General features: G+C 37.8%; 1 protein-coding gene across 1 annotated transcript; it reads right to left on the bottom strand.

The window, feature by feature from the left end:
* Nucleotides 1–1,952: 1,952 nt before the first annotated feature.
* LOC111790134 (squamosa promoter-binding-like protein 1) lies at nt 1,953–9,285 on the bottom strand. The gene is made up of 9 exons (XM_023670965.2): nt 8,087–9,285; nt 7,045–7,226; nt 5,176–5,753; nt 4,100–4,174; nt 3,914–4,021; nt 3,552–3,811; nt 3,318–3,468; nt 2,633–3,235; nt 1,953–2,557 (listed from the first exon to the last, which is right to left on the bottom strand). The coding sequence occupies exons 1-9, from the start codon at nt 8,689–8,691 to the stop codon at nt 2,111–2,113; spliced, it is 3,009 nt and encodes a 1,002-aa protein (XP_023526733.2). The 5' UTR covers nt 8,692–9,285; the 3' UTR covers nt 1,953–2,110.
* Nucleotides 9,286–12,124: the final 2,839 nt, after the last annotated feature.

Genomic DNA, 12,124 nt, shown 5'->3' on the forward strand with positions numbered 1-12,124 from the left:
TATTCATTTTTTTATTGGTTAAATATTTAAATCTCGACCCTATATTTTAATTTGAATTATAATGGTAAAGAAAAAAAAAAAGAATAGGGTGCAGAAAATAATGGGTGATTCGAATTGGTTGGGGGTTGGTGAGGTTTTTAAAAATTTTTGTGTTTAGGTTTTACCGGCGGATGTCGGTCGTCACGAACCCCAGCAGGTAGTTTTTTTTTTTTTTTCTCGAAATCTCTTAAAACTGTGACACGGTGGAAAACATGAATAATATTAAATTATATCTGAATGAAAGTAATCATGAAGATACAATGATTAAGAACGAGTTAAAGAAAATTAATGTTTATACCAATAAAGTATACCTTCCTTTTCAATTGTTCATAAGCTCTATATTGAGCGACCTTCTAAAAAACACATGAGTGATCTCATGTTAGTTAGTAGGAATAGTCTTCACTCTTAATAATGTCGTAATACTGAGGTTCGACTATTGGGTATGGATTATTATAAGAATTTCGAGATTGATATAGTTTCTAATAATTGTTACAAGTTGTGTTTTGAAAAAAATAATTGTATTACGATATATATTGGTGTTTGATAAATTTTAATTTTAAAGATAAACGAGTATTTGAAAAATTAATGTTTGTTACGGTTAATTATAATAGTTAAAATATATATGATATTTGTTTTAAAACTTTTACAACATAATTAATTTAAAATTTATATGAATACGGTTGGGTAAATATATATGATATTTGCAGTTCAACTCAATGGCGTAATAAAAATAAAAAAAAAAAAAAAAAAAAATCAAACAATTGAATAAAAAATGGGCTCGGTTTCTGGACATGTGTGAAATAATATAGGGTGAAAAATGAAATATTTGTTATACTACTTTTATAAGGGGTTGTCACAAAATAAGTCAAAATAGGTTAGCTCATAGTGGATGGAATTTTATCCAAATTTGAGTATTTCCAATTATTTTTGTCTCAATAACAAAATTGAAGTGATTTTATTTTCAATTATTTTCCCTTTTTTATTTATTTTTTCTTTGGATGGCATCTAAATTTTCCTCAAAATTGCATGAAATTCTTACTTGGATTCAAGAAAGTATGGGTGCAAATATTCTATTTTGATTCCCTTTATTCTATTTTTTTTTAAAAACTTAAATTTATTATCGGATAGACTTCGACATCGACAGTGAGATCCCACGTCAGTTGTAGAGTGGAACACATTCTTTGTAAGGGCGTGGAAACCTCTCTCTAGTAGACGCGTTTTAAAACACGATACGTAACGAGTCAAAGCGTTTAGGCTATTACATCGACAATCTGGAACAGTACATCCACTCTAATTTAACCATTTATGGTTATAATATCTTTTTGGTCTATAAAATACCATTAAAAAAAATATTATGTAAGGTGAAAATAGTCATCAAAGGGATGTAAGAGAATTTGAATTTGAATTTGAATTTGAATTTTACCTCATTTGGGTGAACTTCCATATGAGTTATCCCAAAACAAATTCCTTATTTTTATTTCCCAATCAAGTATATGTTTGGAATTTAATGAGTTTGAATTGAATTATTGGTCACCATAAATTGACTCAAATTTGTAACATTTTAATTTTTTCGGTTGAGTTGGTTTGTTTAAAATTCTTATTTATCGATAATATATATTATATTAATAACGTAAACTCACATCAATCACAAATATTCTTAATTTTCATAATAATTTTACACACGGATAGGGGTATGATTGCATTGTAACTCTTAACTAAATGACAACGTAACCTATCAGTTAGAAAAAATAGGACGCATATACTCATAAAAACAAGCTACAAAATGAGATTTGTTACAATGAAAACCTTTTGGAAGCTTCTCGGTTTGGGTTCAAGTCGAGTCGAGTCGGGTGAAGAAACACAGACACTCTGTACCTGCAGTTTCTGGGAAGTAAAAGCATAGCAAATTTGGATAACAACTGAATAGAGAGAGTATCATATCATCAATCTGGAACTCATTACAGGTTCTTCTACTCAATATCAACTTCATAGCTCCATACAAATACATCATTACCTATAATTTAGTCAGTCACGTACATACATTATTATTACTTCCATACATGCCCTCTAACTAACTAGTACCATAATCTAACAGTTCCCATCGGAACGGTCGGAACACGTACAGAACCTCGGGCGAGCTTTTGAATAGGAGTGCCACACACACACACACAGCAGCAATCGCCACCATCGAAAGCATCGCCGGTCTGTACACCAGAGACGCGCTCGATGATGTTCCACAACGCACCGGTTTTCTCACACACTGCCTGCAATGTTTTACTTCTGTCCTACCAATCTCAAACCTGGATGAGCTCATATCAGTGTTCTGCTTCTCATTCCACCTACCATCTGATACACTACTAGGAGGAATCTCCACCACTACATGCTCAGCTGCTGCAGATCTCTTGTTTATTTTCCTCTGCACAAGCCGAATATACGAGTAATGCCCACGTAAACGCGCGTAATCCTCCGGTGTTGACCCCGTGCTGTCTCGAGCGCTCTTCCAAGCCTCAACTCCCACCTAAAAATGAACAATAAAGTGACATGACATGACTGATGCAAACCATATATCAGAAAGCACACTGTCAATCCTTACCATTCCGGGGTCGTTAGTTAATGCATCGAGAACGTCCTCGGAGTCGTCTTTACCAGCTGCAATGTGAAGAGGGGTCAACCCGGCCGGGCCTACGACATTCGGTCTAAACAGGAAGTTATCAGCACTTGATGTATCCTTCACTTTTGAGGGATATACCAAAAGGAGCTCCACCAGTGATCTACTGTTTTTTCTCACTGCTCGGTGAAGTAGACTCATATCCATCAATGCAAGATTCAAGGATGAGTGATCTCCAGCATCCACGGTCCCATCAAGAAGAACATCCAACAGCTTTTTAACCACAGCACACCAATCATGGTCCATGGAGAACTCCATGAGCCACTTGAACCGTGGCAGTGAAAAGAGATTTTCATTAGGATCCAAGTCACCTAATCTAGACTTCAATTGATTCCTATGAAACAGCCAACCAATTTCATGAATGAACTCCATTGCATTACTCCTTCCTTCCAGTTCTTCCGTTTCCCCGGAATTCGAACATGTTTCGGTCAATTCTAATGCACTCTGAAGTGTGCAAATCTCAGAACAAACATCCTCCTCTGCAACTATAAAAGGAAAGAAGCTGCTGCTAAATCCATCATCTTCAACCTGGATATTTCAAATCAAATTATAAATGGAAACCATCATATGAACTTTTAAGAAGAATATGAAAAAAAAAAAAACACTGCACCTCGATGAATCCCCTTCCATAGACGACAGGAATAGAGCAGGAAAAGGTAACACATCGACTGTCATCTAGCGCATTCGAGTTATCGTCACATTCGGTTGGCTCATCAGAAGCTTCCTGAGTCAGATATTTCCCTTCAATTGCACAGAGTAACCTGGAAATGTGGCTTAGTAGTTACAAATATGAGACTAATAGAAGTAAAGGGTCAAAGAAGAACATAGACAAAGATGATGTTACCTAGTTGTAGGTTGTGTCAAGTTTCTTCCTTTAACTGAAAATATAGCCTTCTTAGATGTAGAAACAGCCACTGGGTTCACACTTGTGATTCTACAGTAATTCTTGTTTCTAAGAGGCAAGGATGTGTCAACCACGACCCGACCTTGATAAACGAAAGCTATTTGATGCTGAACCCGAACGTAAACCCATCCAGTTCTCCAGAAAGCGTCGTCCGAAACATCGAGAAGGCTATTAAAACTGGTGCTGAGGTCATGACAAAGCTGAAGTAAAGAGAGAAAGAAAAAGCCATTGAGAAAAGGGACATGATGGATCTAGGAAGGCATCTCATAAATGATAGATCAGATGAGAACATAAAAGCTTACATCGTCCCAAGCAGCCTCGGTCTGTCGTGTGTATACGGTTAGAACAACACAACCAGGTCTGATATAGCTCTCAATCTCTGTAGGACTGTGTGATAACCAATCTAGAACCTAATGGAAAAGTTTACAAAGATTAAGGAGGGAGATCTTGAACTGTTTCAAATGCTTGGTTGCAATGTTTTTACATACCTGAGCTCGCAAAACGTGAGGAAAATCATTTGGTGCTTTCCCAAATAGTTTCAAAATGATGCGATCTGTGCGGCTCTAGAAGAATGAAAAAGTATGTGTTAAGTGTATGCAAAATATGAATCCCATAGTTCTAAAGAGTTGATTGAAGAGATAATATGTACTTAGACTGAGTTACAAAATCAAGTCAATATATATATATACAATCATCATCTATTCTCACAAGACAAATGTATGGTCCAATGGAAAGAAGGTCATTATACCACAAGAAACAAGAGTTTGATTAATTATTGAAGACAGACGGAAGTAACCACATTGTTTCTGTGAGATCCCACATCGGTTGTGTGGAAACCCCTCCCTAATAGACGCGTTTTAAAAACCTTGAGGGGAAGGCGAAAAGGGAAATCCCAAAGAGGACAATATCTGTTAGCGGTGAGCTTGGACTGTTACAAATGGTATAAAAGGCAGACACCGGACAATGTGCCAACAAGGACGTTGGGCCCCGAAGGGAGGTAGATTGGGGGATCCCACATCGATTGGAGAAGAGAACAAGTGCCAACGAGGACGCTGGGCCCCGAAAGGGGATGGATTGTAAGATCCCACATGGGCCGGGGAGGAGAACAAATCATTCTTTATAAGGGTGTGGAAACCTCTCCCTAGCAAACGCGTTTTAAGAACCTTGAGGGGAAGCCCGAAAGGGAAAGCCCAAAGAGGACAATATTTGTTAGCGGTGGGCTTAGGCCGTTAGAGTTTCCATCTTTCTTCCTGAATGGCAAGCAGAAGTTGTTGGAATTTCACTGTATTTTTTTTCTTAATTAACAACACCATAATGCTCCAACTGGTGCTGATCATATTTCCACAAAATTTGATTATATAGCAATTAAAAGCATATTTATCAACATTAGCACCAGTAAGTTGACAGATAAGATACAGTAATTCACAACACAGACAGATCAGAGGAGGAATCCTCCTTCGAAGACAGCTTTAACTGCTTACTTCTATGTCCACTATTCAAAATAGTTGAGACAGGAAAGGGAGAAGGTAATAAGAAATGGCCCGAAACTTTTGGGTAACATTACCTGAGCTTCTCCAGCAGAGCTAGAAGGTGACTGAGCAGATGCTGAATCTGAATTTCCACTAGTTTGAGGGGGGCTTGACTGATGAGAGTCTTGTTGCACCCAAGAAGGACATTCAAGAGAACTTGTTCCCATGTGCACTGGGAGTGCTTGTCTCTCAATGTCTTCCATGCCATCGTCTGAGTCAACATAAGCATCATTTAGATCAAAGTTCATCATTTTGCATTGCCCAACTTGACTGTCCCTGATTTCTGAATATGCAGGAGGGCTGTTTGAAGTGCTTGGTTTAATACAAGATACAGCTGGTGTATCTCCATCCCTACCAATGGCTTGTACTGGTGCCTCAGATATACGTATCGTGTCGTGTTGTTTCGACAACCTCAACGGTACCGGTGGACCGTTTGAGAGAAAAGTAGAAACTAGATCTGATTTACCAATTAATGCCCCATTGTTCAGTAATTTCTGTGGTTCATGCAGAATCCCAGTTAGGTTCTTTCCCCCATGTTCACTAGATTGGCAGGCAAGGGTTCGTATAAGATGAGAAAGAAGATCCTGATCTGTGGTCTGATTTGATCCATTGGCTACACCAAATAACACAAGGTCAATCAAGACTTTCAGGCATTACTAAGTAATAAGAATAAATCTAAGAATCCAAAGGAGGGAGAATCATCTAATGATGATTATCTGAATTGTCTAAGTCAGTTCATGAGATCATAGTGCCAAATGAACTAGTAACAAACATTCTAAAGTACCAATTTGAATATGAAAATGGATGTTACATGTAATTTTTCAACTTGGCTGCTTCTCTTTCTGTAAATTTAATTAGCTCGCTTTCCAACAAGGTGCAGACGTTGTTCTTCTTTTATTTATTTGGTTTATCAAATATAATCTAAGGTAAGGACTGTGGTTGTGAGATCCCATATCGGCTGAGGAGGAGAACAAAACATTTTTTATAAGGGTGTGGAAATCTCTCCCTAGCAGACACATTTTAAAAACCTTTAAGGAAAAGCCTAAAGAGGACAATATCTGCTAGCGGTAGGCTTGGGCCGTTACAAATGGTATTAGAGCCAGACACCGAGCGATGTGCCAGCAGAAGACTGAGTCCCAAAGGAGGGTGGACACGAGACGGTGTGCCAGCAAGGATGTTGGGCCCCGAAGGGGGGTGGATTGGGGGTCCCATATCGATTTGAGAAGGGAACAAGTGTCAACGAGGACGCTGAGTCCCAAAGGATGGTGGATTGTGAGATTCCACATCAGTTGGGGAGGAGAACAAAACATTTTTTATAAGGGTGTGGAAATCTCTCCCTAGCAGACACATTTTAAAAACCTTGAAGGAAAAGCCTAAAGAGGACAATATCTGCTAGCGGTAGGCTTGGGCCATTACAAATGGTATTAGAGCCAGACACCGAGCGATGTGCCAACAGAAGACTGAGTCCCAAAGGAGGGTGGACACGAGACGGTGTGCCAGCAAGGATGTTGGGCCCCGAAGGGGGGTGGATTGGGAGTCCCATATCGATTTGAGAAGGAAACAAGTGTCAACGAGGACGCTGAGTCTCAAAGGATGGTGGATTGTGAGATTCCACATCAGTTGGGGAGGAGAACAAAACGTTTTTTATAAGGGCGTGGAAACCTATCTCTAGCAGACGCGTTTTAAAAACTTTGAGGGGAAGCCCAAAAAAGACAATATCTACCGGTGGTGGGCTTGTCCGTCAAAAATTTCTATTTTCAGATTAGTTATTGCCGGAAGGGCTTAAAGAAAGGGTTGAAACTCATTTGGGTGGCCAGTAGGGAATGGCATATAGAAGTGCAGCAAAGCAGGAGAAAGTAGAGAATTAAGCATGACATAACTCAAAGAGACAAAAAGTTACTTACAGTGTAAGTTTGCAAGTATTCGCAATAGAGTCAACAATAAATAACTACTAGTCTGCTCATCAGGTGGAGAGTTTCCATTCACAACAGTATCCGGGTTAATTTTTCTTCTGCGCTTATTGTGGCCAGCCAAACGCCTGCGGCAACTTCTTTTCCCTTCATCAAACTCTTGAAGAACATGAAACCTGCCAACAGATTCCACATAGTAATATAAGAACCAGACATGCCAGAAACTTCAAAGAATCAAGCTAAGAAACTGCAAGCATAGGGATAAACTATGGAGCCTAAGTCTCTAAAACAACATGTAAGACCCGAGCAATGTGTCAGCGAAGAGGCTGAGCCCCGAAGGGGGGCGGACACAAGATGGTATGCCAACAAAAACACTGGACCCCAAAGGGGGTGGATTGTGAGATCTCAATCGTTTGGGGAGGAGAACGAAACACCCTTTATAAGGGTGTGAAAACCTCTCCCTAACATACACGTTTTAAAAACCTTGAGAGGAAGCCCGAAAGGTAAAGCCCAAAGAGGACAATATGTGATATCCCACCTCGGTTGGGGAGGAGAACGAAACACCCTTAGTAAGGGTGTAGAAACCTCTCCCAAATAGACACATTTTAAAAACCTTGAGAGGAAGCCCAAAGAGAACAATATGTGATATCCCACCGTTGGGGAGGAGAATGAAACACCATTTATAAAGGTGTGGAAACCTCTCCCTAACAGACACGTTTTACAAACCTTGAGAGGAAGCCTGAAAGGGAAAGCCCAAAGAGGACAATACGTGATATCCCACATCGGTTGGGGAGGAGAACGAAACACCCTTTATTTATAAGGGTGTGGAAACCTCTCCCTAACAAACACATTTTAAAAACCTTGAGGGAAAGCCCAAAGAGGACAATATCCATTAGCGGTGGGCTTGAGCCGTTACACAATATCTACTAGCGGTGGGCATGAGCCATTACACGACGATAGTAATTCCTAACCATGGCACGACTAAATGACATAGATAAAACGAATTTATGATACAAGTTCATAAAAGAAAGCTCACCTGCTACATTGTTGACAGAATCGCTGCATAACATTAGCAACAAGCGCATTACTCGCCTTAGAATGCGTTTCACAAACTTTATGTCGTCTATGATACTCTTTTGCATTGCTCAGATCAGCTCCACAATCTTCTACTTGACAAACAGCACGATTTGAAGCTCCCCCACCCAACTTACTCTTCTTCCCACTACTCCCTTCCCAACTCCCAGCATCTCTCTCAACCATCTGAGAAACATTTCCACCAATCTTCAAACTCAAACTACGCGCTTCATCATTAAGATTCTCATCTTCTATACCACTAATCCTCCTCCGTTTCTCCACTTCCCTTTTCCCTTTCTCAATCCCCATATTAGCTTCATCAGAGCAAGACGAAGAACTGTTCGAAGAGCCCCCTGTTGTCAAGGGAATCCCAGAGACAATTGGAAATAGCTGCCTGTTCAAATGATCAGATTCCACAGTGTTTAATGGTGTAGCAATAAAGAGATCTCCATCCCATTTCCAATCATTCAAATCCCATTCCAAACTCCGCTTACCAACATCAGCCCTCAAGTCCATGCTACTCATACCATACAATTGACAAGCTTCGCCTCCATATCCAGCCTCCATTTGTCAAGAAGTTCAAGGAACTCAGATGATCCAATTACTCAACTAAGCACAAAACGGTAACCAAATCCAAGAAACAGATCAAAGCTGAAAAACCCCTAAACCCAAAGAAGTAATTCTTAACGTGTTCTAATCAGCTTCATTCCAACCCCAACCCCAAAAGTCCAGAAACAAGAAACCGACGCATCCACAATTCCAATTAAGAGAAACCCACAAACCCATAACAAGAACTCGCACCAAATCATAAGAACCCAACAAGTTCAAGAGCTTGAAAGCCCCAAAACACAAGAACCCACCTCAGAAACACTAAGATTTAGACACCCAAATAGCGAGAAATCAGAAAGAAAACGAAAACGAAGAAGAGAAAAATTGAATACCGAGTAGAGTCAAGAGAGATCACCGGCCGGCAATCCGTCGGAGAGATGTGGAAAGTGAGGAGGATTTTGATTCGTATTGGGCGTTGGGGAGTGGGAGTAGTGATGGTAAAGGTTTGGTAATTGCAAGAGAAACAACAACACCCATTGGAGATTGGCAAAAGAAGAGAGAGAACAAAAACGAAAAGAATAAGAAAATAAACAAAATTTGGTGTGCATTATTTTTAGCCTTCCACCACTTTATTTTTCTTCATTTTTTCCTGTACTTAATTACTAATTTCCATCCTCAACTCCCAAAGTTTCAACCATTGTATTGATCTCGGTCAAAACTACTATCCGAGTACTAAAATCGAACCTCCACGACTTTAAAAGTTCATAATCCGATTAAAAAACCCACATCTCTAAAACATAAAATTTAGACACAAAATCGAAAATACATACATAAATCAAATACAAATTTGACAACCGAAATATAGTTGACCAAAAAGTCAAAAATTTGAATACTTACCGCTTCAATAGACACAAATTTAAAAATTCACGAACCCGTTAACCAGGGATAAACTAGTAATTTAACTTTTAATGAGTGAGAGTACTTCCCATTCCAATATTTTCTTACCATTCATCCATGGATGAAGAGAGAGGATGAAGAGAGTACAATATACACACCAAAGCACAGAGGAAGCAAAATGGTGGGACCCAGTGCTGCAACACCGCGTGTCCCTCGCTCTCACGATGGCTAAAAAAAGATGCCTTTTTTTTTTTTTTTTTTTCTTTAGTTGCGTTGCTTCGAGGGGAGGGGGAGGGGGAGGGGGAGTTATCCTCTGCTTCGCGCATCTCTTTTTTTTTTTTTTTTTTTTAGGCCTACATTTGATGTGATGTGTTGCTGCCCCATGGGTGTTGTCCCCCTATCCTTTCTTTATTATTATTATTATTATTATTATTATTATTATTATTATTATTATTATTATTATTATCCTTATTATAAAGTTTGTATATTATTACCCTTCCTAAGTTTCCATCTCTCTATATTTTTTTTTTATTAATAAATACTTTATTTTATTTTTAAAATGTGTATTCGGAATTTTTACGCTTTTAAATTTATTTGTCACGAAATTATTAGTTCGTGAATGGCTTTTAGACATATAATGCAACGACCGTACCTTTTTTCTAAAGTGAAAGAGTTTTAAAAGATTATAGTGAAAATATTTGTGTCATTTTACTATACAAGCTCGTTAGGTACTTTGTGAATGAGTTTTCAATGCCTTCAAATGTGAAATCAAAGAACGGAATAATATTAATGTACTATCATAAGGTCTCCACGGTAGAAGTCATCAATGAAAATGATGGGTATTTTAACTCAATAAGTGGGGATCGAAAAATGCATACACATGCAACATGTAACATGACTGAAGAGACGTAAATTCATGACTGTTCCTTGGATTCTACTTGCCTTTTTCGGACATGTTGACCCACCTGGTGGGCTTGTTAACGTACTCTCTGAGCCTAACTATGGGCTAGCTTTTTCGAACATGTGGACCCACTAGGCGGGCTTGTTAACATACTTCATAAGCCTAACTATGAGCTAGCGCACTCTCGCTCTACCAAAAACCAATAGAAAGGAAAGAAACGGAAATAATATTGTGATGTATGTGTTCGTACCTAACATATTGGAGAAGTAATCATACCGTTATGAGGTCCGTAATTCCCAACATGGTATCAAGGTCATCCCTTAACTTAGTCATCTCAAATGTCGAACAAACAAGTTGTGAGTCTCGAATGTATAGTAAAAAGTGACTCAAGTGTTGAACAAATATTGTATTTTGTTTGAGAACTCTAGAAAATGAGTTGAGCCTTGATTAAAGGGAGAATGTTTCAGAGCTCCATAGCCTCAAGAGAGACTCTATGATATAGTTGGTTCGAGGGGAGGATTATTGAGGGTTGTTGGAAGAAGAGTCTCACATCGGCTAATTAAGAAGTTGATCATGGGTTTATAAGTGACACGTTACTCAGGTATCACAAAATATGTCTTGCTCAATTGCCTTTTTATAAATATTTTTAAAAATTTTAAATAAAATTTGCATTTGTATACAATATTTTTAAAAATTGTTTTTAAATTCGAATTTAAAAACAATTAAAATTTTGAGAATAATATTTTTATATTTTTATCAATGTATTTCAATTTAAAAAAATAAAAACTTTGATAATATAATATTTCATGTTATAAATTTATTTTAATTTTTGATTACACCAAATTTATAACATAAAGCCTTCATTAAATAATAATATTTATGATAAATATATTTAAAATTAAATTAAATTACGATCTAATTTTGAAATAGTTTACATATCTAAACAATATAATATTTTTCATTAATTTTGTTTAACGGAAAACGGCACAGGTTCAATGCACCGTCATTGAACAAATAATAAATAAGTAACAATTATAATTTAAAAATAAAAAAGAAAAAAAAATAATTAAGGAAAATATGTGGGAATTTCCAGCTGGTTGACTTGGAGTCGTTTGACCGTCTGATTTACCATTGGGCAGCGGGTCACATATCGGTCAATTCAAACTGTCTCCGGGACTCCTCGCCGGTGGAGCAACTGATTTACTTCCGGCTGCCCCACCTGCCCCACCTGCCCCACTTCTCTCGCTCCGTCTCATCATAATCAATAATTGAAGAATTAAAATTTTCAATTTTTGTGTTTTGGGGAAAAAAATAATAATAATAATAATAATAAATAAATAAATAAATAAAGGGATTCGAGATAAAATGGGAATTTAGAGTGTAATGGAAATGGGAATAAGAATAATATTGATTTAAATGGAACTTCAATTTCACGACATAATATTTGAGTTGATGAATTCTAAAACGATGATGTTCGTGTCACTTTATCGTTTGGTATTGATTAAGATTCATGAAATTTGCTACGAATCGTCGTTATTTTAGCTTAGAGTATATGGTCAACGAATTCTGGAATATATTTTTGATTACGAAACTGTCTCACTAGGGGTCTGTTTGTCATCCTTAAATTTCGACTAACTCAATTATACATCGTGT

This window comes from Cucurbita pepo, chromosome 3 (genome assembly GCF_057944985.1).
Source record: "Cucurbita pepo subsp. pepo isolate OVF chromosome 3, ASM5794498v1, whole genome shotgun sequence".
NCBI classification, from domain to species: domain Eukaryota; kingdom Viridiplantae; phylum Streptophyta; class Magnoliopsida; order Cucurbitales; family Cucurbitaceae; genus Cucurbita; species Cucurbita pepo.